At 42.6% G+C, this 27882-nt stretch overlaps 1 protein-coding gene across 1 annotated transcript; it reads left to right on the top strand.

The window, feature by feature from the left end:
* Window positions 1-1774: 1774 nt before the first annotated feature.
* On the top strand, window positions 1775-27882 carry LOC124720443 (ankyrin repeat domain-containing protein 39-like). Its single transcript, XM_047245795.1, has 3 exons — window positions 1775-2140; window positions 3129-3257; window positions 27382-27882. Exons 1-3 carry the CDS (start codon window positions 1854-1856, stop codon window positions 27860-27862), a joined length of 897 nt encoding a protein of 298 aa, XP_047101751.1. The 5' UTR covers window positions 1775-1853; the 3' UTR covers window positions 27863-27882.

Here is a 27882-nt window from a genome sequence, read left to right as displayed (position 1 = left end):
TTTTATATCCTCTCCACTTCTGCCTTCTCAATTACTGCTTCCCTTTCAAGTCATTGAAGTCATAGAAATGCAGTTTGGTTTCTGTACAAGTTATAAATAATCCCATGTCTCTGTGTTTTATCGATGACAACTCCAGAACTTCAAAGAATGTTTTAATTAAGATTGTCAAAACCTTTCTCTAAACATGTAAATGTTATAAACACAGTTTCATAGTTCTTCATTTTGTCTACTTAGGTAAGTGGTAGGATCAGTATTGCTTTGCGTGTTCAGACATTTCACAGGAATCTAACATTGTGCTTATGTTAGTTTGTACAACCACTCCCCCTCTCCTCTCTACATATTCCTTCCACTTTCTAGCTTCTCTTATTTGCTTAGTTCTGGCTTGCCAAATGAGTTCTTGGCAGTTGCTTCTCCTTTGAGCAAAGTTTCTTTTCTTCTTTCTCATTTTCATTCTCCTATGTTTTCCAAGTGCAAAATCGCGTTGCGATTTTAGACTTTCTGTCAACGTCATGTTTAGATATATCTATTTCCCATGGCCTACTTTATTTGCTGCATTTTTGTATTTTTCCCTCTTGTCAAATTTAATATATTACGTTTCATCTAACGATTTATACTGTACCTTTTTCCCGTTCACATACTCTGCTGCATTCACCACTTCTTCTCTCAAAGATATCCATTCGTATTCTAGTGGATTCCTTCCTCTGTTTCAGTCAGTCGTTGATTTACGGTAACTTTAAGATTATCGAAAAACTGTGGGTCTTGACTTATTCAAGTTCCATCTCCTTAATTTGCTACCGTTTACTGTCTCTCTAGTTGTAACCTGCAGCTCGTAACCGATAAATTAGTGTAGGTATGCGTCTGCACCGGGAAATGTCTTATAATTTAAAATCTGGCTTCGAAAACTCTGTTCCAAATATATATTATTCTTTCATGATTCTTAAGCAAGGTGCTGGTCATGATTACATTATGTTTTGTGGGAAATTCTATCAGGCTTCCACTTTCATCCATTCCCCCTAGCCTTTGTGTTCTTACTGTTTTCGTGTACCTGCCACCGTACCACATTTAAAATTTTTGTCTCACTTAACTATCTGAATAATCTCTTTTATCGTACGTTGTTTCAATGAGTTATGAGATAGTGAACAATCATGAACGGTAGTCACGAAATCTGTTTATGGTGAAATGAGAAAACATGAATAATGAAATATGTGAAAGAGTACATTGTACAGAAAATGAAAAATTGGTATGTCTTCACCCAACTTCGTCTTTCCTTCATGTAAGTGTAAGATATAGTTAATCAAACACAGTGGGCGTTTCGGTGGGTTCCGCCCCATAACTCAGTGGCTGTCCATCATTGGCTACCGCTGGCGTCTGCCGCTTCCAGATGGGAACGCCAATTCCGCGAGCCACCGCATCAAAGCGGAAAACGCTTGCCGCTGCCGTTGCCACACGCCGCGCTGTAGTGGAAACCGGCATTTACTGTCACTGCATAAGCCTCATAGCCTCGTACAAGCACTGAGGGTGTTGCAGAAGGGCAGAGGGCTGCTCATTGGCGCTGTGTTTCAGATTCATCCACAATGGCAGCAATTAAAGAGGTTCGAGAGACCACCTGCGTGGGCCTCGGCGCCCTTCTGGACGCGGGCGAAGCCGCTGTGGTGACGCTGGTGGCGGGGGAGACGCGGCTGGCGGCGCACCGGGCCGTCCTGGCCGCCCGGAGCCCCGTGTTCCAGGCCATGTTCCAGCACGACATGCTGGAGGCCAGCAGCGGTCAGGTCAGCATCGCAGACGTGGAGGGCCCGGTGCTGAGGGAACTGCTGGGCTACTTGTACACCCTGCAGGCCCCCCAGCTGCCCGGCATGGCCCCCCAGCTCCTCGCCGCTGCTGACAAATACGGAGTCTCGGCGTTGAAGTCTATCTGCGAGCAGCAGGTGGCCGCTCAGCTGACAGTTGAGAACGCGGCAGCCGCGGCTGTGCTGGCAGTGAGGCACTCCTGCCCAGACCTTACTACGGCCGCCGTCGCCTTCGTAAAGGCCCGCAACATCCAGGTGATGGCCACAGAGGGATGGGCTGACGCGATGCGGAACTGTGTTGAAGACGTGATCGTAGTGACTCAACTGCTCGCTGATGCACCACCGGGTCCCAGGTTAGCACGACACGAGCTACTCGTCTGAGTTTCCCAATTCTATGTGGTGCGTATTTTCAAGGCTACAATATTTGTTGCTGACTACCCGTGGGTAAATCTCTCCTGTAAAACACTCCGTCACCGATTGGTGATGCTTTCACTGACTTCATCCAATTCTGATATTGAACTGTGTTTATTAGCTGATACCATAGATAAAAAAATCGCGTAAGAACCAAGTATTACGTAATATCAAAAACCGTTTTGACCTTTAAGTTATCCATCCTTATTCAGTCATTACTTCTATTTTATTGTTACTTTGGTTTTGGCCTCAAGCTTCTGCACAAATGATATAAAGACATGCCGGGAAAAATGGGCTATATAAAAACTTAGAGATACACTGTGTGATCTTAAGTATCCGGACACCTGCGAAAACATACCTTTTTTATATTAGGTACATTGTGCTGCCACCTACTGCCAGGTACTCCATACCAGCGACCTCAGTAGTCGTTAGACATCGTGAGAGAGCATGCTAAGTTTGAAATCTGCTCTCCTCCAAGTTAATTTTTTTGTTTTGTTTTCAGTGGCTCTTATAGTCCTGTTCCTGGCTCATCAACTACATACGGTTGCATAGCCTCTAATGATCGCAGTGGTACATTTAAAGGTGTGAGAAAGTTTGATGCATGACCTTGTAATTTCTGTGCGATTATTGATGTAGTATGTAGTAAAACTGTCAGTCCACCAATTTGGCTGGCTCTTTATTTACACTTAGCTTGTGCATCATTTTGAACAGTTTGTTGGCAAGTTATGCGTATGCAGAATGCAGGAGAAAGAGTGTAGAAGCAAACTGGTTCACTGTTAAGTCATTCGTGTTCACTGACAACCTGCTATTGTTTTCAGTATGTATCCAGTTTTCTTTTAGAGACACTCCCTCAGCTGTGCCGTCTGTAGTAAGCAACCTGAGGGTTCCCGTGCGAGTACGTTCACCCACACATTGCCCCTCTCTGCACAGTGCGCCGGCCACCCCCGGCACCCGCCGCCAGCCCCACAGCGACCACGGCCGGACTCCTGCCGCAGCTGCTCCACCCACAGCTGCCCGCCACACCCCTCCACCTGATGAGGCGGCAGTCTCTCGCTTGCGGTGAGTTACGTCACTACACATGAACAACTTTCACACTCGTAATACCATCTATCAGGACGTTTACCAACCACTGTATTAAAAATATCGTTTGAATTTCTTGATAAAACAGAGAGTACGGTTTTCAGGAAAAATTATTTCGTCTCTACAATTTCTTATTCCGATATGGGGATTCAGCCAGTGTCGATAAGGCATATCCACATCCTTCTTTCGATTCACATCAGAACCACTCACTTGCAGTTACACTACTGGCCATTAAAATTGCTATACTACGAAGATGACGTCCTACAGGTGCGAAATTTAACCGACAGGAAGAAGATGCTGTGATATGCAAATGATTGGCTTTTCAGAGCATTCACACAAGGTTGGCCCTGGTGGCAATTCCTACAACGTGCTGATACGAGGAAAGTTTCCAACCGATTTCTCATACACAAACAGCAGTTGACCGGCGTTGCTTGCTGAAACGTTGTTGTGATGCCTCGTGTAAGGAGGAGAAATCCGTACCATCACGTTTCCGACTTTGATAACGGTCTGATTGTAGCCTATCGCGATTGCGGTATATCGTATCGCGACATTGCTGCTCGCGATGGTCGTGATCCAGTGACTGTTAGCGGAATATCGAATCAGTGCGTTCAGGAGGGTAATACGGAACGCCGTGCTGGATCCCAACGGCCTCGTATCACTAGCAGTCGAGATGACAGGCATCTTATCCGCACGGCTGCAACGGATCGTGCAGCCACATCTCGATTCCTGAGTCAACAGATGGGGACGTTTGCAAGACAACAACCATCTGCACGAACAGTCCGACGACGTTTGCAGCAGGATGGACTATCAGCTCAGAGACCATGGCTGCAGTTACCCTTGACACTGCCTCACAGACAGCGCCTGCGATGGTGTACTCGACGACGAACCTGGGTGCACGAATGGCAAAACGTAATTTTTTCGGATGAATCCAAGTTCTGTTTAAAGCATCATGATGGTCGCATCCATGTTTGGCAACATCGCGATGAACCCACATTGGAAGCCTGTATTCGTCATCGCCATACTGGTGTATCACCCGGCGTGATGGTATGGGGTGCCATTGGCTACACGTCTCGGTCACCTCTTGTTCGCATTGATGGCACTCTGAGCAGTGGACGTTACATTTCAGATGTGTTACGACCCGTGGCTCTCCCCTCCATTCGATTCCTACGAAACCCTATATTTCAGCAGGATAATGCACGACCGCATGTTGCAGGTCCTGTACAGGCCTTTCTGGATACATTAAATGTTCGACTGCTGCCCTGGCCAGCATATTCTCCAGATCTCTCACCAATTGAAAACGTCTGGTCAATGGTGGCCGAACAACTGGCTCGTCACAATACGCCAGTCACTACTCTTGATGAACTGTGGTATTGTGTTGAAGCTGCATGGGCAGCTGTACCTGTACACACCATCCGAGTTCTGTTTGACTCAATTCCCAGGCATATAAAGGCCTTTATTACGGGGGAGGTGGTTGTTCCGCGTACTGATTTCTCAGGATCTATGCACCCAAAATGCGTGAAAATGTAATCACATGTCAGTTCTAGTATAATATATTTGTCCAATGAATACCCGTTTATCATCTGCAGTTCTTTTTGGTGTAGCAATTTTAATGGCCAGTAGTGAATTTGGGAAATGTACCAGACAAACTATATCCTTTTCCAAATATTATTTGTGTTTTGGTATGTTTAATATAATACCTGCTTTCAGTGAAATTTACGTATCTTGCGAATTATATCTAAAGAAACTGGGTGTGGAAGCAGGATGCAAGTGCACTGCCCTCAGCGAAAACATACACTATGTGATCAAAAGTATCCGGCCACCTAGCTGAAAATGACTTACAAGTTCGTTGTGCCCTCCATCGGTAATGCTGTAATTTAGTATGGTGTAGGCCAACCCTTAGCCTTGATGACAGCTTCCACGCTCGCAGGCATACATTCAATCAGGTGCTGGAAGGTTTCTTGGGGAATGACAGCCCATTCTTGACGGAGTGCTGCACTGAGGAGAGGTATCGATGTCGATCGGTGAGGCCTGGCACGAAATCGGCGTTCCAAAACACCCCAAAGGTCTTCTATAGGATTCAGGTCAGGACTCCGTGCAGGTCAGTCCATTACAGAGATGTTATTCTCGTGTAACAACTCCGCCAACGGCTGTGCATTACGGACAGGTGCTCGATCGTGTTGAAGCATGTAATCGCCGTCCACGAATTGCTGTTCAACAGTGGAAAGCAAGAAGGTGCTTAAAACATCAATGTAGGCCTGTGCTGTGATAGTGTCGCGCAAAACAACATGGGGGGTGAAGCCCCTTCCATGAAAAACATGACCACAACGTAACACCACCGCCTCCGAATTTCACTGTTGGTACTACACACGCTGGCAGATGACGTTCACTGGGCATTCGCCATACCCACACCCTGCCATCGTATCGCGACATTGTGTTCCGTGATTCGTCACTAAACACAACGTTTTTAGACTTGTCCAATGTTTACGCTCCATACACCAGGCGAGGTGTCGTTTTGCATTTACGAGCGTGATGTGTGGCTTATGAGCAGCTGCTCGACCATGAAATCCAAGTTTTCTCACCTCCCGCCTAACTGTCATAGTACTTGCAGTGGATCCTGATGCAGTTTGGAATTCCTGTGTCATCGTTTGGATAGATGTGTGCCTATTACACATTACGACCAATTCGATGGCCTCTCTCAGTAAACATATGAGGTCGGCCTGTACGTTTTTGTGCTGTAGGTGTCGCTTCATTATTTCTACTTCACCATCACATCGTAAACAGTGGATCTAGGGATGTTTAGGAGTGTGGTTCAAAAATGGTTCAAATGGCTCTGAGCACTGTTTGACTCAACTTCTGATGTCATCAGTCCGCTAGAACTTAGAACTACTTAAACCTAACTAACCTAAGAACATCACACACATCCATGCCCGAGGCAGGATTCGAAACTGCGACCGTAGTGGTCTCGCGGTTCCAGACTGTAGCGCCTAGAACCGCACGGGTTGAAGAGTGTGGAAATCTTGAGTACAGACTTATGACCAAGTGACCTCCAATCACGTGACCACGTACAAAGTCCGTGAGTTCCGTGGAGCGCCCCATTCTGCTCTCTCACGATGTCTAATGTCTACTGAGGTCGCAGATATGGAGTAACTGGGAGTAGGCGGCAGCACAATGCGTCTAATATGAAAAACGTATGGTTTTGGGAGTGTCCAGATGCTTCTGATCACATAGTGTAGGTGTTATGCAAACGAATAAAGAAAGAAGTGGTGAAGTAAAAGTGGAAATACAAGTAACAGGGGCGAAAACTAAAACAAAATAATATCAAGGGTAGGATTGAGTATGTGTCATTTTTGAATATGTGGTTCAACAGAATTTGAATTTACTTTTGCGACACTTGTAAGACGTCGTGGTCTCCTGACCTTCATTGCTTACATGTTCCACCCTCACAATCATGTTTTGCACATCAAGACGCTTCATTCGAACCCAAACTCGATAAGATAAAGTCAATCTTGTATGAATTCATGTAAACGACATGCAATTGACAAGTGAGCGCACCGTGGTTGAAATACTCGAGGCTGGCGTACACACGTACATTCCAGACACGACAGTCACAAAAGCTTTTAGTGTGGGAGAGAGGCCACACAATGGGACGCCAGCCCCTTCAGAGGACGACCCCGCATATGTCGGCTGGTGACCGCCTGTAGCGGACAGTGTGGGCCCTAGTGGAAAGGGGGGACTATCACGTGTTTGGCTTAAAAGCAAATTCAGCTACATTGTGTGGGAGTGGCCAGCCTACGCATTCTTTAGACATAGCACGCAGTTTCACAGGGAGACAGCAAACGCCAAATGCCAAAGCTACAAGCTTCCGGATTGGTCGCCTTAAATGAAACGTCATTCTCCCATTTTAGAAGAGCAATGCTGATTGGAAGACGATATTTCTGACGCCTTGAGCTGAAGGAACAATGGAAGAGACCGAGAGATATACCCCTTCACGTCGGGCATGGAGAGGCACCATTCCGTTGTCGCTCTTGGAGCGAGAACACGTAACGAGAGCATGCGCGCTCGTACGTGTACTCGAAAGAGCGAGGAACAAGTCTCTCCTCAGTACTTCACTGGGAGAGCACTCTAAACGTTCTGTGTGGTGTCTGTTTGTTCTATATAATGTCTCCCTACCACTTACATGCAAAGACACTCTGAGCGTGTTTTTTAGGGAATTGACTAGTTTGAACCTGGGACCTGTTGCTGGTAAGGAGACGTCAGACCACACATGACATGAAGAATTCAGAAGAGTTCAGTGAGACTAGCGATGATGTAACCAAATACTTAATGATTTCAGCGTCAGCTCCACTGCACTCCCTGTAAAAGAATCTTAATACTAACTAAATTTAGTGGAAGGGGTTCAAGGCTTTCCTATTTTTAGTTAGCTGGTAAAATAACGTCGAAAAAGCAGTTAAGTTTACCACTGGAAATTTTATTCTACTCACAAAACATTCTTTATAAATTGCACTATTGATAAAAGGAAATGTTTTAATATGGGATGGTAAAAACCAACTGCATTCAACAAAAATGTGAACGAATATTCCCTGAATGGGTTTCCAAGTTCTACAATGGATCGAATGCCATATCACATCTATAATCTAGGTTAAAATTAAGTTTCATAAGAGAGAAAACTATCAAAATGGTCTACAGTGACCCTCAATTATCTTTAATTACTTATCTAACTTGTCGTAAATTACAGTGGCTGATGTGGCTTCTCAATAACTATATAACAGAAAAATCATTGCGTTTCAGATTTTTACTTCAAGTGGCAAATGTGAACACCATGAGCTTTAATTGACGATCGACACTAGTATTACGCAAAAGGGGGTGTAACAGATGAGACTTCTGCAGTTCTGAGTGAAGCTTTATGCGCTCAAAAATGCGGCATCGCGTGCGTTCATTACCTTGTCGGTGTTCGTCATGGGGCGGCGGGCAGCACAGCTCCGCTCACCTCGCCGTCTCGGAAGCAACTCTCTCCTAACTTCTCCTTACTACCATTTACCAAAGTTGGTTAAAAAAAAACTATCTGGCTGTGTTTTCATCTGACCAATCAGGGTTTCAATGTTAACCTTAAGCTCTGCCTACAAAAATTCTGTCTATCCAATGAGAAACGTTATACTTTTCGTGGTGGGGCAATGTTTTTAAATTCTTGAGTTTCTCCCGGCGTATTTGATAGTCAAAATATCCACGGGTGTGCTGCCGGTCTATAGTGTCCAACGGGCACAATATTTCGGCGATCATACATGTCGCCATCATCAGGTGAACTGACGGACTGAGCTCCTGTGAACGTGCCGGCACGGAGATCCGTACGCTATGGCTGCTCAGAGGGAACTGGGTTCGGTCGCGGCGGCGGCCGATTTAAATACCCTCCGCCCGCGGCGACCGTCGAGGATCGATGCCGTGAACACCAGAGGCACACTCGCCTGATGTATCCGAGCAAGTCGGCGGTCGCTGAACATTGTTTGTCGGAAAATCACGCCATGGAATATGACCGCACGAGGATTCTGGTACAGACGTCGAGATACTGGGACAGCGTTGTTAGAGAGGCCATCGAAATTCGCACCAATGACGACCTCATAAACCGTGACTGTGGCTATAATCTTAGCAAGGCTTGGGAACCAGCGATCGGGTTAATAAAGAGTAAATCGAGCAAACGTATAGTTGTGACGACCACGGCGGACAGAGCCATCACTCCGACGTCATCTCAGACGCCGTCGCAATCTGTTCCACCGCGCGACCATGGCGCGGGGCGCGGACGGCGGAGGGAGCGCGCCGCGGGCGGAGGGTATTTGAATCGGCCGCCGCCGCGACCGAACCCAGTTCCCTCTGAGCAGCCATAGCGTACGGATCTCCGTGCCGGCACGTTCACAGGAGCTCAGTCCGTCAGTTCACCTGATGATGGCGACATGTATGATCGCCGAAATATTGTGCCCGTTGGACACTATAGACCGGCAGCACACCCGTGGATATTTTGACTAATGTTTTTAAAGTTTGCAACGTAACAGAGACGTGAAAAAGTCTCACGCTAAAACTTGCAGCTGGTGTGGTCCTTTTAGTGTTATCGTAAGATCTATACTGTTCTTCTGGAGGGCTCTAGCTTTTAACATGGGCTGGGGGGTGGACCTAACGTAACAGAGACGCGAAAAAGTATCACGCTAAAAACTTGCGTGTGGTGTGGTCATAGCGGTTAGCTGGCGACGTGGGTGTCCATCCGTCCCTTATCGTAGGGCCTTCTCGCTTAACGCGGTTCTGCTCTCGGCTTCTGTTCTCGTTTCTCCCATCGGAACTGCGTCTGTCTCACGGTGGGAAGGTATGACATGCATTTAGGCATTCTTGTGTTAGTCTGTGGTATTCCATTTGCTCACTCGTTACTCGTATTACTTTGATTAATTTAATGTCACGATTTATTCGGAGCTATGTGACATACTACTGGATTTGCTTATCATGTCAGGGTTTTCATGGAAGGTGTTGGATTTGCCTGACACCTTACAGCACCTCTGTCGAGAGCATATCGAAGTGCAACTGTATATTGAGTCCTTGTGATTAAGCGTTGTTCACTGTGTTGGCCGACACACTTATTATGTGGTGTGAACGGACAGAGTTATAGTTAAACGCCTGCGAGCGAATTTTGAGTGGCATCGCGGTGGACTGGTTATCTCACCGGTGTACCACTCCAATAGTTAGACTAGGGGCGAATAGGAGTCCTTGACTTCATCAAGGCATAGGGAGAGTCTGATTGGCGAAGGTCAATCCATATAGAACGAGAGTCATCTTATTTGTCAACAGCGAGCGGAGCAGACAGCAGTCATCACAGCTTACGGTATTGTGCGCTACAGCTATTGCGAGCCCCGTATTTCTTCCACAACACTACACTTCACTGCATTTCACACCCTACAGCCTCGACCGTACCTAGCAACATTCTAAAGGATAATTATTCAAGTTGAGTAGGCGCCGCCTCTCAGCCATTCTGCCAAGTTAACTACCATCTTAATCTTTGTGTAGAAATTTCATTAGCGAATCCTATCCTTGGAAAGTAACTTCACATTCCGAAAAGAACCAGGATATAACTTGTTCAATTCACAACTAAAAGTGTCATTGTGATTTCTCAGAATTTTTGCAAAATAAATAATAACTTTCGTTAGTTTCATGTTTTTCTTACACTAACTAGCACTACTCCAGTACCCAAGTATCCCACTAGCTACGAAAGAAATTTTGTGAATTTTTGTGTCATTTCCTTACAGCGGACGACTCCAGAAGATATTTATTGCTGAAAGTTTTTCAGGCATTTCTTTTTAGAACGTTAGGAGCGTCTGTCTGATTTCTATAGTAGTGTGGGGTGGGTGGAAATTGCATCTTGCAGGAGCCACGGGGTAAAGGGTACATCTCAGTTTAATCCGTTGCACAGAATAACAGATCAGCCCCACACGCGCAGACACTTACATGTGTAGTGACCATGTGAGGAGTGTGTCGGAACTCCATTACATTGAAAACACTATACCAAACTTAAGGCTATTCTTTTCATTGTGTCAGATTGGAAATAATTAAGCACTCAGATATCGATAGTAACAATCTCAGGTCGAAACATTGCATTGCATTACATTGCATTGGATTGTTGTGAGACGAGGTCTGTCTGCGAGAGTGGAAGCAGTAGTGTCGGTCGAGAACTCGGAGACAGAAGACGTGTCTTGCTGTCCTCACGTCGGTGACGGCAGATCTCACCACACTCAAGGCCTGATTTCATTTATATGGCCAGGAGAGATTTAGATGGCTTAGCTATGCTTGAAAATGGAGTTCAAGGTAAAATTCTCCAGCATACCGCAAAAGGAATTGGAAGGTTAGGCTCACGGGATTAACCGAGCAGTCTAGGACGCTGCAGTCATGGACTGTGCGGCTGGTCCCGGCGCAGGTTCGAGTCCTCCCTCGGGCATGGGTGTGTGTGTTTGTCCTTAGGATAATGTAGGTTAAGTAGTGTGTAAGCTTAGGGACTGATGACCTTAGCAGTTAAGTCCCATAAGATTTCACACACGTTTGAACATTTGGTTTCGCTCGTGATTGTCAGTCCTAGTTTGCAATAATCCCATGTTTTGCTTCTTACCCTCCAGATAATAATAATTATTCTCCAAATCTAATTAATAAATATGCTGCGGTTATTAAATGTAATTGTTGTTTGTTGTTGTGGCCTTCAGTCCTGAGACTGGTTTGATGCAGCTCTCCATGCTACTCTATCCTGTGCAAGCTTCTTCATCTCTCAGTACTTACTGCAACCTACATCCTTCTGAATCTGCTTAGTGTATTCATCTCTTGGTCTCCCTCTACGATTTTTACCCTCCGCGCTGCCCTCCAATGCTAAATTTGTGATCCCTTGATGCCTCAAAACATGTCCTACCAACCGGTCCCTTCTTTTTGTCAAGTTGTGCCACAAACTCCTCTTCTCCCCAATTCTATTCAATACATCCTCAATAGTTATGTGATCTACCCATCTAATCTTCAGCATTCTTCTGTAGCACCACATTTCGAAAGCTTCTATTTTCTTCTTGTCCAAACTATTTATCGTCCATGTTTCACTTCCATACATGGCCACACTCCACACAAATACTTTCAGAAACGACTTCCTGATACTTAAATCTATACTCGATGTTAGCAAATTTCTCTTCTTCAGAAATGCTTTCCTTGCCACTGCCGGTCTACATTTTATATCCTCTCTACTTCGACCATCATCAGTTATTTTGCTCCCCAAATAGCAAAACACCTTTACTACCTTAAGTGTCTCATTTCCTAATCTAATTCCCTCAGCATCAACCGATTTAATTTGACTACATTCCATTATCCTCGTTTTGCTTTTGTTGATGTTCATCTTATATCCTCCTTTCAAGACACTGTCCATTCCGTTCAACTGCTCTTCCAAGTCCTTTGCTGTCTCTGACAGAATTACAATGTCATCGGCGAACCTCAAAGTTTTTATTTCTTCTCCATGAATTTTAATACCTACTCCGATTTTTTTTTTTTTGTTGCCTTTACTGCTTGCTCAATATACAGATTGAATAACATCGGGGAGAGGCTACAACCCTGTCTCACTCCCTTCCCATCTACTGCTTCCCTTTCATGCCCCTCGACTCCTATAACTGCCATCTGGTTTCTGTACAAATTGTAAATAGCCTTTCGCTCCCTGTATTTTACCCCTGCCACCTTTAGAATTTGAAAGAGAGTATTCCAGTCAACATTGTCAAAAGCTTTCTCTAAGTCTACAAATGCTAGAAACGTAGGTTTGCCCTTTCTTAATCTAGCTTCTAAGATGAGTCGTAGGGTCAGTATTGCTTCACGTGTTCCAACATTTCTGCGGAATCCAAACTGATCTTCCCCGATGTCGGCTTCTACCAGTTTTTCCATTTGTCTGTAAAGAATTCGCGTTAGTATTTTGCAGCTGTGACTTATTAAACTGATTGTTCGTTAATTTTCACATCTGTCAACACCTGCTTTCTTTGGGATTGAAATTATTATATTCTTCTTTAAGTCTGAGAGTATTTCACCTGTCTCGTACATCTTGCTCACCAGATGGTAGAGTTTTGTCAGGACTGGCTCTCCCAAGGCCATCAGTAGTTCTACTGGAATGTTGTCTACTCCCAGGGCCTTAAATGTTATATAACTTTGAAACTGAAATAATTTTTTCATCTGGCACTCAGCCATTATTGATACTTAGGTAATTGTCATTGTCTGTTATTGATCATGATGATTTCTGAAGTTTTAAGTAGACGTAATTTATGAAATCCCTTCTCACAAGTTATTTAATAGTTAACAGGACCCAAGCAAGCTCCTTTATATTAAATTCATTCCTAGTAAGAATAAGCTTTAGCTGGTGCTGCTGGATGCTGCTGCGAATTACTGTAAACCACATGGGAAAAGGCAGTAATATGAGGAGGTCAAACCTTCACTCATACAAAACGCACCCAGTGTTATGCGGGGTAGATCCCGTTTACAAATAGCTGAGATTGCTTATCGAGTCCATTTTCACAGACGAACACAGGCAATATTTGTTGTAACTACACTACAATTGTTATAAAACGGAAATTTTCGTATGGCATCGTTGGCCGGGAGGCCCCAATCGGGGAAGTTCGGCCGCCAAGTGCAAGTCTTACTTCATTCGATGCCACATTGGACGACTTGCACGCCGGTGATGAGTATGGAATGATGATGAGGACAACACAACACCGAGTCCGCGAGCGGAGAAAATCTCCAAGCTGGCCGGGAATCGAACCCAGGCCCTCTTGCATGGTAGGCGAACACGTTACCATCCAGCTACCAAGCGGACAACCGTTGAAAATTTTTTTGCCACACTGAGATTGAACCTGGATCTCATGCCTACCAATAGCAGTTACCTCAACCATTACCGACTCTGCCTTTCATTGTCACTCATATTCACCTTTGATTTCTAAATATTAGCATCAGAGTTTCTCACTGGATTTCTGAAAACAGCAACACTGGTTGAGGACTGTGGCTTATCTCACTAAAAAAAGAGGCATATGAGAACCTAGTTCGGAAATCATGTGTGAAAACATCAGTCGCAATAAATGCTGGAATTATGTGTGAAGACGTACAGCGGTGGCGCAACAGTTAAAGCTCTTGCTCGAGATTAGCAGGAAATCGTTCGTGTCCTGTTGTGGGTGTGGTTGAGTGCAGATGTTTGCACCAGTGTATGCCTCGACAGTTGCAAGCGACACCTTACAGATTATAGTTCTTTGCAGGTGTCTTGAGTAATGTGTTTCGTTCAGCATGGAGCAGCTCTTGCGTAATTCCATCCTAAAGGTCACTTTACTTTTTGGAAATAAAGGACCAACGGTAGAAAACATAGAGAGTTGTCTTTATGAAAGAAGTATTGCTATCTGATAGTGAATTAATAAATTTGCTAAATGACTTCATTGTCAATGCTCTTCACTATGATGTGAAACACGATACAATTTTTACCTGGATAATAAATACTTACACAGTTCTAGAACTCTCCTTCAAATTCTGAAGGTGGCAGGGGTAAAATACAGAGAGCGAAAGGCTATTTACAATTTGTACAGAAACCAGATGGCAGTTATAAGAGTCGAGGGGCATGAAAGAGAAGCAGCGGTTGGGAAGGGAGTGAGACAGGGTTGTAGCCTATCCCTGATGTTATTCAATCTGTATATTGAGCAAGCAATAAAGGAAACAAAAGAAGAATTCGAAGTAGGAATTAAAATCCATGGAGCAGAAATAAAAATTTTAAGGTTCGCCGATGACATTGTAATTGTCAGAGACAGCAACGGACTTGGAAGAGCAGTTGAACGGAATGGACAGTGTCTTGAAAGGAGGATATAAGATGAACATCAACAAAAGCAAAACGAGGATTATGGAATGTAGTCGAATTAAGTCGGGTGATGCTGAGAGAATTAGATTAAGAAATGAGACACTTAAAGTAGTAAAGGAGTTTTGCTATTTGGGAAGCAAAATAACTGACGATGATCGAAGTAGAGAGGATATAAAATGTAGACTGGCAATGGCAAGGAAAGCGTTTCTGAAGAAGAGAAATTTCTTAACACCGAGTATAGATTTAAATGTCAGGAAGTCGTTTTTGAAAGTATAAAATGGAGTGTAGCCATGTATGGAAGTGAAACGTGGACGATAAATAGTTTGGACAAGAAGAGAATAGAATCTTTCGAAATGTGGTGCTACAGAAGAATGCTGAAGATTAGATGGGTAGATCACATAACTAATGAGGAGGTATTGAATAGAATTGGGGAGAAGAGCAGTTTGTGGCACAACTTGACTAGAAGAAGGGATCGGTTGGTAGGACATGTTCTGAGGCATCAAGGGATCGCCAATTTAGTATTGGAGGGCAGCGTGGAGGGTAAAACTCGTAGAGGGACACCAAGAGATGAATACACTAAGCAGATTCAGGAGGATGTAGGCTGCAGTAGGAACTGGGAGATGAAGAAGCTTGCACAGGGTTGAGTAGCATGGAGAGCTGCGTCAAACCAGTCTCAGGACTGAAGACCACAACAACAGTTCTAGAACTAACGACAGTGAGACTGTTCAACATGCATTTTAAAATTTATTAGAGCAGAATGCAAGAATTGCGTAATGAAGCGGTCTGTTAACTATTCAGTAGAAACATGGGAGCAAAAAAAAATATTTTAATGTTGGTAATGGGTTGTGAAACGTTTGAATGGACTTAAGAAAACACATTCCTTCCTATATATTGATACAATGATTCCATGGTTTCATTACCTGCAATCGTCAAATGTGCACGTTCATGACCTGTAGATGCACTGTAATTTAGAAGCTACATGCAACATCAGTAGATAACAGAAGTATACGTATCTTGAGGGACAATGTATTGTACCACTTTCAGATAAGTAAATACACCGCTAACCATGTACCCGGACGTCCAGTAAATATGTCTAATTATCACTGTACATCTTTTGGCCACTGGCTTTGTTAAGGAATGTCACTGAATACCTCCTGTTGTTCAATTGCTCCAGGATCAGTAATTTGATACGCAATCAGGAACGCTATATGTTGGCGTGCTCTGTGTATCGTATACTGGTGTGCAAGCGTCTGCATGAAACAAGACTTCTACAGAGCGTAGCACGAAACAGTGTCCACTTACTGGATCGCGAACACTACTTTATGAAAGAACTTCCACCTTGATAGTACAAAATATAATGACCAAGTCGTCTACGCCGGATGTAGCAGTTTGGCACCACCACTGCTGGTGGCCCGTGTTGTGTTTTGAATGACACACGTCACTCGACGAAAGCAAAAAAATGGTTCAAATGGCTCTGAGCACTATGGGACTTAACATCTTAGGTCATCAGTCCCCTAGGACTTAGAACTACTTAAACCTAATTGGGCGAGAATCGGGAATCTCGAAAACGTCGGTGTTGAGAAAGCTACATCAACATCGATTGCACCCGTACCATATTTCTATGCACGAGGAATTGCATGGCGACTACTTTGAACGTCGTGTACAGTTCTGCTACTGGGCACAAGAGAAATTATGGGACGATGACAGACTGTTTGCACGCGTTCTATTTAGCGACGAAGCGTCATTCACCAACACAAACCGGCATAATATGCACTATTGGGCAACGGAAAATCCAAGATGGCTTCGACAAGTGGAACATCAGCCACCTTCGCGGGTTATACGGATGGTGCGGCATTATGGGAGGAAGGATAATTGGCCCCCATTTTATCGATGGCAGTCTAAACGGTGCAATGTATGCTCATTTACTACGTAATGGGTGGCTCTGAGCACTATGGGACTTAACTTCTGAGGTCATCAGTCCCCTAGAACTTAGAACTACTTAAACCTAACTAACCTGAGGACATCATACACATCCATGCCCGAGGCTGGATTCGAACCGGCGACCGTAACAGTCGCGCGGTTCCAGACTGTAGCGCCTAGAACCGCTCGGCCACCCCGGCCGGCTCCTACGTAATGTTCTACCGATGTTACTACAAGATGTTTCACTGCATGACAGAATGGCGATGTACTTCCAACATGATGGATGTCCGGCACATAGCCCGCGTGCGGTTCAAGCGGTATTGAACAGCCTATTTCATGACAGGTGGGTTGGTCGTCGAAGCACCATACCGTGGCCCGCATGTTAACCGGATCTGACGTCCCCGGATTTATTTCTGTGGGGAAACTTGAAGGATATTTGCTATTGTGATCCACCGACAACGCCTGACAACATGCGTCAGCGCATTGTCAATGCACGTGCGAACATTACGGAAGGCGAACTACTCGCTGTTGAGAGGAATGTCGTTACACGTATTGCCAAATGCATTGAGGTTGACGAACATCATTTTGACCATTTATTGTATTAATGTGGTATTTACAGGTAATCACACTGTAACAGCATGCGTTCTCAGAAATGATAAATTCACAAAGGTACATCTATCACATTGGAACAACCGAAATAAAATGTTCAAACACACCTACGTTCTGTATTTTAATTTAAAAAACCTACTTGTTAGCAAGTGTTCGTCTAAAATTGTGAGCCATATTTTTGTGACTATTACAGCGCCATCTATAACAAAGCGAAAAATGTGATCCAAGTAAAACATTCATATTTCTTCACGTACTACACGAACATGTAATGAAAAATGGGGGTTCCTATTTAAAAAAACGCAGTTCGTATCCGTTTGACCTATGGTAGCGCCATCTGGCGGGCCAACCATAGCGCCATCTGGTTTCCCCGTTCAAGCTAGACAAGTTTCGTTCTTTGTAGTTTTTTCGTTTTACGCTTATTTCGTGAGATATTTGGCTCGGTCACGATCAATGGACCACCCTGTATATTGTAATGGATCTGGGAGATGTTATTTTTTTACCGTATTTGTCGATACCGAATTGTAAATGTTTTCTTATATTTTTGTCAGAATTTATTATAATTTGTCTTATTATATGTTAATTTACTTCTGTTTTTGAGAGTAAAAGCATATTGATTACTATTAGAAAATGTATCGAAGAATAGCAAAGAGACTGATTACAAGTGGAAACTTGTGAATTGTGTAAAATATCTTTGACGTTGGAGTCGTCTTTGACTATAGTCAATCGGCAGCTAACTCTTGGTGTGTGTTGACGGAAGAACAATGTGAAGGTCGCAGTCATAAATAATTTTGAATTATGTTACTATTATTTTTGTATTAACTAAAAAGAAGAAACTACATTTGAAGAAACTGTATTTGAAACACCAAAATGAGAGAAACACGTTGAACCACGTCATTTCTGCAGCTGACATTGATGCATTGTGGAATCATACTTAGACAACTGAAGCCAAGACTAATATTGCCTTGCAAACGTCTAACGGAAAAGGTACTGTAACGAAATATGGCAAATTTAAGTAAATAAAAAATAGTGACCATATTTTCAACTTGTGTCTTAGACGGGAAGCCATATTTCAATATGATATTAATATTTAAAAAAAAAAAAAAAAAAACAATGCAATTTATATCTCCATGTTTCCGCAGTTAAGATTGTTGTAGTATTCAGAATAAAATTTTACTCTATTTTCGTAAGTGAAATATAACGCTCATAATCTATGCATTTTCACAATCTGGATGAGAGTAATAGACCGAGAAATTATGTTTCATATAAATAGCAGAAGGGGAGAAGTCTTCAGCATTGTCAGATTGTTTTCTTAACCATTTAAATGGTAAATATTAATACTAGATGCCACTTGGTGTCAGATCTAATAAGGTATTGGATAAGTGCATCACCATATGCAGTTCAGTACGATTTAATTCATTACCCATACTGTGGCACAAATTTCGCAACTGATTCGAATGAAAGAACCCCTGCTCCAGTCCTACACTATCTGGATGGTTGACATACGGGAAGCCTACGTTCAGCATTCTGGGACATTCGCATAGGTGCTTCTGTGGCTCGGTGTAACCTGCTATTAAGAGGAGGGGAACTCTGTGCTTTAAATCTGTAGCTGAACAGCCACATACGTCATCTACAGTGGGAGGCGATTCTTGTACCCTTATGTGTGTTTACTAGGACTGCCAGGGACGCCAAACTTTGGGGGTGTGCAAGAAGTGTGGACTAAGGACAGCTTCACCCTTCACGCTGAGGAATTATGGCAGGAGAAGGCGTACAAAAGAGTTTGGTAACCAGCAGTTCTCCCATTCATGACAGTGTACATAATGGCGACTTATGGATTCGGCGACAAATAAACACATCGATGAATATCGAGACATTCTCAATTCCTGTAACTGAATCTTTCAAAGCATTAAAAATTCACTTTCTCTTATCGTTTTCTCTACAGTTTTGCTTAAAAACTGCACACATACGAACTTCGTCGACAACAATCATTCAGTTCAAAACACTGCACTGATATATTTCGTGAGATATTTGGCTCGGTCACTGTGCTAGAGGAGTTTCATCTAATTCTGTTATCTTGACTGTGAGCTCAGACTGTTTCTCATGTAGGATTAATCATTAAGTGGTGTCTTCGTCATTTTGGTTTGAATTAATGAATGATATGCAATTCCACCCCCCCATGAACCATGGACCTTGCCGTTGGTGGGGAGGCTTGCGTGCCTCAGCGATACAGATAGCCGTACCATAGGTGCAACCACAACGGAGGAGTATCTGTTGAGAGGCCAGACAAACATGTGGTTCCTGAAGAGGGGCAGCAGCCTTTTCAGTAGTTGCAGGGGTAACAGTCTGGATGATTGACTGATCTGGCCTTGTAACACTAACCAAAACGGCCTTGCTGTGCTCGTACTGCGAACGGCTGAAAGCAAGGGAAAACTACAGCCGTAATTTTTCCCGAGGGCATGCAGCTTTACTGTATGATTAAATGATGATGGCGTCCTCTTGGGTAAAATATTCCTGAGGTAAAATAGTCCCCCATTCGGATCTCCGGGCGGGGACTACTCAAGAGGACGTCGTTATCAGGAGAAAGAAAAATGGCGTTCTACAGATCGGAGCGTGGAATGTCAGACCCCTTAATCGAGCAGGTAGATTAGAATATTTAAAAAGGGAAATGAATAGGTTAAAGTTAGATATAGTGGGAATTAGTGAAGTTTGGTGGCAGGAGGAACAAGACTTTTGGTCAGGTGATTACAGGGTTATAAATACAAAATCAAATAGGGGTAATGCAGGAGTAGGTTTAATGATGAATAAAAAAATAGGAGTGCGGGTTAGCTACTACAAACAGCATAGTGAACGCATTATTGTGTCCAAGATAGACAAAAAGCCCAAGCCTACTACAGTAGTACAAGTTTATATGCCAACTACCTCTGCAGATGATGAAGAAATTGATGAAATGTATGACGAGATAAAAGAAATTATTCAGGTAGTGAAGGGAGACGAAAATTTAATAGTCATGGGTGACTGGAATTCGTCAGTAGCAAAAGGGAGAGAAGGAAACGTAGTAGGTGAATATGGATTGGGGGTAAGAAATGAAAGAGGAAGCCGCCTTGTAGAATTTTGCACAGAGCATAACTTAATCATAGCTAACACTTGGTTCAAGAATCATAAAAGAAGGTTGTATACCTGGAAGAATCCTGGAGATACTAAAAGGTATCAGATAGATTATATAATGGTAAGACAGAGATTTAGGAACCAGGTTTTAAATTGTAAGACATTTCCAGGGGCAGATGTGGATTCTGACCACAATCTATTGGTTATGAACTGCAGATTGAAACTGAAGAAACTGCAAAAAGGTGGGAATTTAAGGAGATGGGACCTCGATAAACTGAAAGAACCAGAGGTTGAAGAGAGTTTCAGGGAGAGCATAAGGAAACAATTGACAGGAATGGGGGAAAGAAATACAGTAGAAGAAGAATGGGGGTAGCTCTGAGGGATGAAGTAGTGAAGGCAGCAGACGATCAAGTAGCTATAAAGACGAGGGCTAATAGATATCCTTAGGTAACAGAAGAAATGTTGAATTTAATTGATGAAAGGAGAAAATATAAAAATGCAGTAAATGAGGCAGGCAAAAAGGAATACAAACGTCTCAAAAATGAGATCGCCAGGAAGTGCAAAATGGCTAAGCGGGGATGGCTAGAGGACAAATGTAAGGATGTAGAGGCTTGTCTCACTAGGGGTAAGATAGATACTGCCTACAGGGAAATTGAAGAGACCTTTGGAGAGAAGAGAACCACTTGTATAAATATCAAGAGCTCAGATGGAAACCCAGTTCTAAGCAAAGAAGGGAAGGCAGAAAGGTGGAAGGAGTATATAGAGGGTTTATACAAGGGTGATGTACTTGAGGACAATATTATGGAAATGGAAGAGGATGTAGATGAAGACGAAATGGGAGACAAGATACTGCCAGAAGAGTTTGACAGAGCACTGAAAGACCTGAGTCGAAACAAGGCCCCGGGAGTAGACAACATTCCATTGGAACTGCTGACGGCCTTGGGAAAGCCAGTCCTGACAAAACTCTACCATCTGGTGAGCAAGATGTATGAGACAGGCGGAATACCCTCAGACTTCAAGAAGAATATAATAATTCCAATCCCAAAGAAAGCAGGTGTTGACAGATGTGAAAATTACCGAACTATCAGTTTAATAAGTCACAGCTGCAAAATACTAACGCGAATTCTTTACAGACGAATGGAAAAACTGGTAGAAGCGGACCTCGGGGAAGATCAGTTTGGATTCCGTAGAAATGTTGGAACACGTGAGGCAATACTAACCTTATGACTTATCTTAGAAGAAAGATTAAGAAAAGGCAAACCTACGTTTCTAGCATTTGTAGACTTAGAGAAAGCTTTTGACAATGTTAACTGGAATACTCTCTTTCAAATTCTGAAGGTGGCAGGGGTAAAATACAGGGAGCGAAAGGCTATTTACAATTTGTACAGAAACCAGATGGCAGTTATAAGAGTCGAGGGACATGAAAGGGAAGCAGTGGTTGGGAAAGGAGTGAGACAGGGTTGAAGCCTCTACCTGATGTTATTCAATCTGTATATTGAGCAAGCAGTAAAGGAAACAAAAGAAAAATTCGGAGTAGGTATTAAAATTCATGGAGAAGAAGTAAAAACTTTGAGGTTCGCCGATGACATTGTAATTCTGTCAGAGACAGCAAAGGACTTGGAAGAGCAGTTGAACGGAATGGACAGTGTCTTGAAAGGAGGATATAAGATGAACATCAACAAAAGCAAAACGAGGATAATGGAATGTAGTCGAATTAAGTCTGGTGATGCTGAGGGAATTGGATTAGGAAATGAGACACTTAAAGTAGTAAAGGAGTTTTGCTATTTAGGGAGTAAAATAACTGATGATGGTCGAAGTAGAGAGGATATAAAATGTAGACTGGCAATGGCAAGGAAATCGTTTCTGAAGAAGAGAAAGTTGTTAACATCGAGTATAGATTTAAGTGTCAGGAAGTCGTTTCTGAAAGTATTTGTATGGAGTGTAGCCATGTATGGAAGTGAAACATGGACGATAACTAGTTTGGACAAGAAGAGAATAGAAGATTTCGAAATGTGGTGCTACAGAAGAATGCTGAAGATAAGGTGGGTAGATCACATAACTAATGAGAAGGTATTGAATAGGATTGGGGAGAAGAGAAGTTTGTGGCACAACTTGACTAGAAGAAGGGATCGGTTGGTAGGACATGTTTTGAGGCATCAAGGGATCACAAATTTAGCATTGGAGGGCAGCGTGGAGGGTAAAAATCGTAGAGGGAGACCAAGAGATGAATACACTAAGCAGATTCAGAACGATGTAGGTTGCAGTAGGTACTGGGAGATGAAGAAGCTTGCACAGGATAGAGTAGCATGGAGAACTGCATCAAACCAGTCTCAGGACTGAAGACCACAACAACAACATGCAATTCCAAGTATTGATACTTTATTTTAGCAGTATAGCAGTACCCCCAAAACACCACGCCAAAGTTCATGTTTTGAAATTGCGTGATAGTAACCATGGCCTACAGAGAAGATGTTCAGACAGCTGTCATTCTATAGGGAAGAATGAAGTGCAGTTTGGTAGAACTTACCTTGGCACTTCATTCATTGTAGCCTTCGATGTGTAACTTCCTGCAAACTACTACTTCACAGTCAGTGTGTCTGTTTTAGTAATGCATCGTAGCAAGGGCTTGTCGTTTTAAGGTGGAAAACAGTACATGCTGATGGGAAAACTAGATGATAATTAAAGTGCTGGTTCAAGATAATGCAAAGTATAAACGAGAACATGTAGACTGCATGTGTTTTGGTGTCACTAACCCAAAGCAGTTTGGCACTGATTACCATTACAACAGCAATGGTGACAAAAACAAATATCGATGTCTGTATGTGAGTCACTTGGGTTGCTCCATACCTGGCCAACTCTTAAGTTATGGACTTGGCGTACACTTGTATGACCACTTGTAGGACTTGGGTGTATTAAAACAAAGTATTACCATTGTTAGCATTCCATGTGAAACTGCAGGTATTTGTGAACCAATGCTCACTCCATAGGCAGATAATGGCGGTCTAGCTCCATTAGCATGACTCTTAGGAAAGCACTAAAAGGATCGGAAACCATTTCAGTTTGTTGGCTGCTCGTATAATCATTAAAAGTTGGTTATGAGATGAGATGTTTTTTCGATGGAGTGTTGGATGAAGACTTTGATGAGATGAATCTGCTATACTGACTTACAGAATGTTCTATGAATTAGAAGGAAAAAGTCTAGATTTCTAATTTGTCACTATATTCAAAACTACTCAGTGTCACTTCTAATACAGTTTTCTCCATTTCGTATGTGTTGAAAATTATACATGACTGTGCTTAAACTGACACACAATATTTTTTTAGCGCAACGCAATCTGACTTTCAAAAATCCCAGACTGCACACAGCACAGCCAGTGATTTTCATACAGAGTGCTACGTGGCATTACCAATATAAAAACCTAAACAGCCTACTTACATAACCCCCATGCTCCCCACAAACAATTTTACAAATTGTTTTGGGCAGTGGCCAATGCTCACCCAACATGCAAACGGGTAATGGGCCACAACAGAGCAAACCCACAGCAGAGTCAGTCGAAGTTCTGAAGAATATTGGTAGGTAGGTCATCACAGAGCAGACCACTGTAGTCCTGTTAGAGATTACGGTATTGGTGGGCCACCAGAGGTGCAGACCCACTGCATTCCTTGTAGAAATAATGGTCCTGGTGGGTCATGAAAGGTGTAGACCCACTGTAGTCTTTGTAGAGATGGCCAGCAGCATCTGTTGCAACTGTGCAGGTTCACAATCACCATCGAAGAGTCTTGCAGACAATATAGCAAGTCCATAAACCACCACTTGTGCACTCACAAAGTTTTTGGAATTGTCCTTAGAACTGGCGATGCTGTTAATCAGTCCCTTGCTGAATTATCAACACATGTGTGAACACTATCAGTCCCTACTTCTCACATATTGTCCATGTACTATGACCAACAGAAACGTGTGCAGTGAAATGTAACTTACAAGTTACTTAATTTGATGACCTGGTGTCAATTACAATTTTATAACATAAGAATACAATAACAAAGGTGCAAAATACATCATTAAAGAACATAACAACACAGATAATAGTACAGGCTTTATAAAAGAATAGAAATAGACATATACATCAGTGTTATAGGAATTGTGACATAAGTAAATAAATAAAATAATGAGAATAGTTTTTGGAACATTGATTTCACACATGAGAATTGAAGCAGAACAGAATTAATAATGTGTAAACATCTTTACAAAGAAAATGACATATTATTAATGCAAATTATGTTTGAGAATAACAGTATTCCTCATCATAGTGAATGTAGCTTAGTACTAGAAAAATTCTACAACATAAATCTTATTAGCTAAACACATAAAGACAGGAAAAACACAGATACACAAGAGTACACAAACACATAGCAGAATAACACAGGTGGAAAGGCAGGGATTGTTTTCAGTGTAACATTTGGTACTGCAGTCCAACCCAAAACTTCATTCCATAGATCTTTCGTCTTATTTCAACATTTGATTCCACCAAAAAAATCCTCTCCAAGCATGCTTTCTGTATTTATATGTTCACATATTTCTTACCTCATTATTTATTTTCCATTATCTTACCTCATCATTTATTTCCAAGAAAATCCTACCTAAACCTGTTGTCCCTAAACCCTACTTTTTTTATTCATATCCTCTTTCAAAATACTTTTTTGGCCAAACCATTTTCTTATAGCTTCTCAATGCATTTCTTCCAATTCATCGCAACCCGTTCTCTTATATAGCCTACCCCATCTTAAGCTAACTTACATCTACTGAGCTCAGATGCATAAACTAAGGGACGAGGCAATCCAGCAGCACAAAACAGTTAACACAAACAGCAATGACAAAAAATGCAAATTGGCAAAGCAAGCAGCAAAAAATATAAATTAGCAAAGCAACTGCAATATTACAACTAATATAAGGCAATATGCAGCAAACAAGAAAAATAAATCAGTAGTAAAACTGGCTGAACAGAGTAATATAAAGTGAAATTTAGTAGCACTATGCCTGGCAAACAGCAGCAGCAAATGCAATAATTAATATCTAAACATGACAAAGCTCAAGCAGAAAGAATATTACAGTAAAGATGACCATGTCTAATACCTATGTCACATCTTAACATTAGAGTGATGCATCACCTTGACTTACTCTAGCAGACAAGTTACCAACCTGTTAAAAAATTATTTTTGCAATTCCTGTGAAGGGAAATGTCTATTTGTGCTGTCTTTTCTACGAAAGTACATCTTAAAATTATTCTTTACTAGGTCTGTAGACAGAAAATAGTGATTATTAGTACATCTATTAAATTTTATTTTAACCAATGCTGCTGCAGCTAGAAACTTGATATTAAACAAAATGAGCAAATATATATATAAAGCAACATATGAAACTCGTTCACTAGGCAAATGGCGTCTCCAAAAGCCATAAAATTCTCTCAGCTATAAAGGCAATAGATGTAAAATGTTTCTCATCATTTCATTAGGCATTTTAGTAAATATCATAAATTAAGAGCTCCACAGTATAATCATATGTTTTCAAGTTTGAGCGTGTCCTATTTGCGATGCTTTCTACAAAGAAATGTCAATAGTGAGGATAATGGCCTCTTTTTTTTTCTCCACCTGTGCCTCTGAAAGGCACACACTAATGGCTTTTCTCCAGGCGACTGTCGCGCAGCTGGGTGCCCACGACGCATTACGTGCAGGTGGTCACCTAACTTTCTTACCGAAATATTTACGACACCAGTGTGCACTACAGTGACAGTCTCATATAAAAATTTCACAGGTCGAGAATTTGCATTGCAAATGTGTAGAAACAAAATCCTATGAATATAACAGTGTGGAAAAAATTTTCGCCTGCATTGTGATACATTCACGCATTTACACACATTTCATAACTCTTAAAGTACGATTCTCAGCTTATTGATCATAAAAATATCTCAACAGCATAACACACATTGTCATCGTAATAATAACATCATAAAAACTCAGTCAAATCTCAAAAATGTTGTAGCTTTCTGCAATAATTTCAAAACCTAAAACAATTCTCTACTCATTTCAGTAGTGTCATCTACTTCAATCGTACTTTAAAAATCGTGATCCTATACCAAATATATCATTCAAAGCTCTCATAGTATCACAATGGTTCCGAAAAAATATGAACAGTTCACACAGTGCAGACAAAATACAATTTCATAAGTGTGAAGTTATCCAACTGTGTAATTGTGTAAACATGTGTCACTGATGTAGTAAAAAAACATGTTTGTCTCTCTCAGTTAAATGATCAGATAGCTGTGTAATTATGTGTTAGAGAAATATGGTACTGATGTGTAAAGTTGTATCAGCAAATACCATATTAGCTAGGACTTCTTGTACTAGCCAAACACATGGTACACAAAGTAAGCGTGTACCCCCCTGAGGATTATGAAGCGTCCCCTTAGAAAAATTATACATGACTGTGCTTAAACTGACACACAATATTTTTTTAGCACAACGCAATCTGACTTTGAAAAATCCCTACAAAAGAATGGCCCTGACTGACATTAACCTATACCTTTCACAAATCACTTACCTCACAAAAATCTTCGTTACTCGAACTACTGCAATACAGCGAGCGCCACTACTGCCAGCTAAATAAAAGATTCAAACTACTCAGGGCACTAACTACTGATAGGCATAGTTAGCAAATGAAAGATTTTGATAGAGAACAAACAATGTATTTACCTTAATAGTGTTCAAAAGTCATTATATATATATATCAGTCCATGATATCCAATATTACAAATTTACTGTCTCTGAAGGACACACATCCAGATCGTCCGCTCTCAAGATTCTGCCGTCTTTCTCCCCACATCCATCACTGCTGGCGGCTCACCTCCAACTGCGCAACACTATGCGCTGTTAACAGCCAACTGCCCAACACTACAATAGTGAATATTACAACAATGCCACCCAGCCACAGACTGCACACAGCACAGCCAGTGATTTTCATATGGAGCGCTACGTGGTGTTACCAATATAAAAACCTAAACAGCCTACTTACAGTGCGATTACAGTAAAGTGGAAGAATCTCGATGTTTTGTGCAGGACACTTTCTAGAACGGAGAGAGGTAGCAGGCTGATCCAGGCAGCTAAGCAGGGAGCAGTGGGGGAGATGCAGGCACTGCTCGCAGCAGGGGCAGACGTGGGGGCTAGGGGCTCGGAGGGGACGACTGCTCTGCACTGGGCAGCAGTGGAGGGACGCGTCGAGGCGGTGAGATGTCTGCTGGAGGGTGGAGCAGAAGTGGACGCCAGGAGCAACGTGCAGAACACGCCTCTGCACTCAGCTGCAAGGTTTGGCCATGCAGCTGTGGTTCGGCTGCTGGTCGCGGCCTCAGCTGACCCCAACGCCAGCAATGTGGATGGGTGGACGCCGCTACACAGGGCCGCTGCCTATGGGCACACAGAGGTTGTGGCTGTGCTGCTGGAGGCAGGAGCTGATAGGGGAGCGAGAGATGACAGTGGTGCCACCCCCCGTCATCTCGCCAGGCAGAACAACAATCAGCAGCTGGTAGAGTTGCTGACGTGAAGCTTTCTGTACTATGAACA

This window comes from Schistocerca piceifrons, chromosome 11 (genome assembly GCF_021461385.2).
Source record: "Schistocerca piceifrons isolate TAMUIC-IGC-003096 chromosome 11, iqSchPice1.1, whole genome shotgun sequence".
NCBI lineage: Eukaryota > Metazoa > Arthropoda > Insecta > Orthoptera > Acrididae > Schistocerca > Schistocerca piceifrons.
This window is presented reverse-complemented; position numbering and strand designations above follow the sequence as displayed.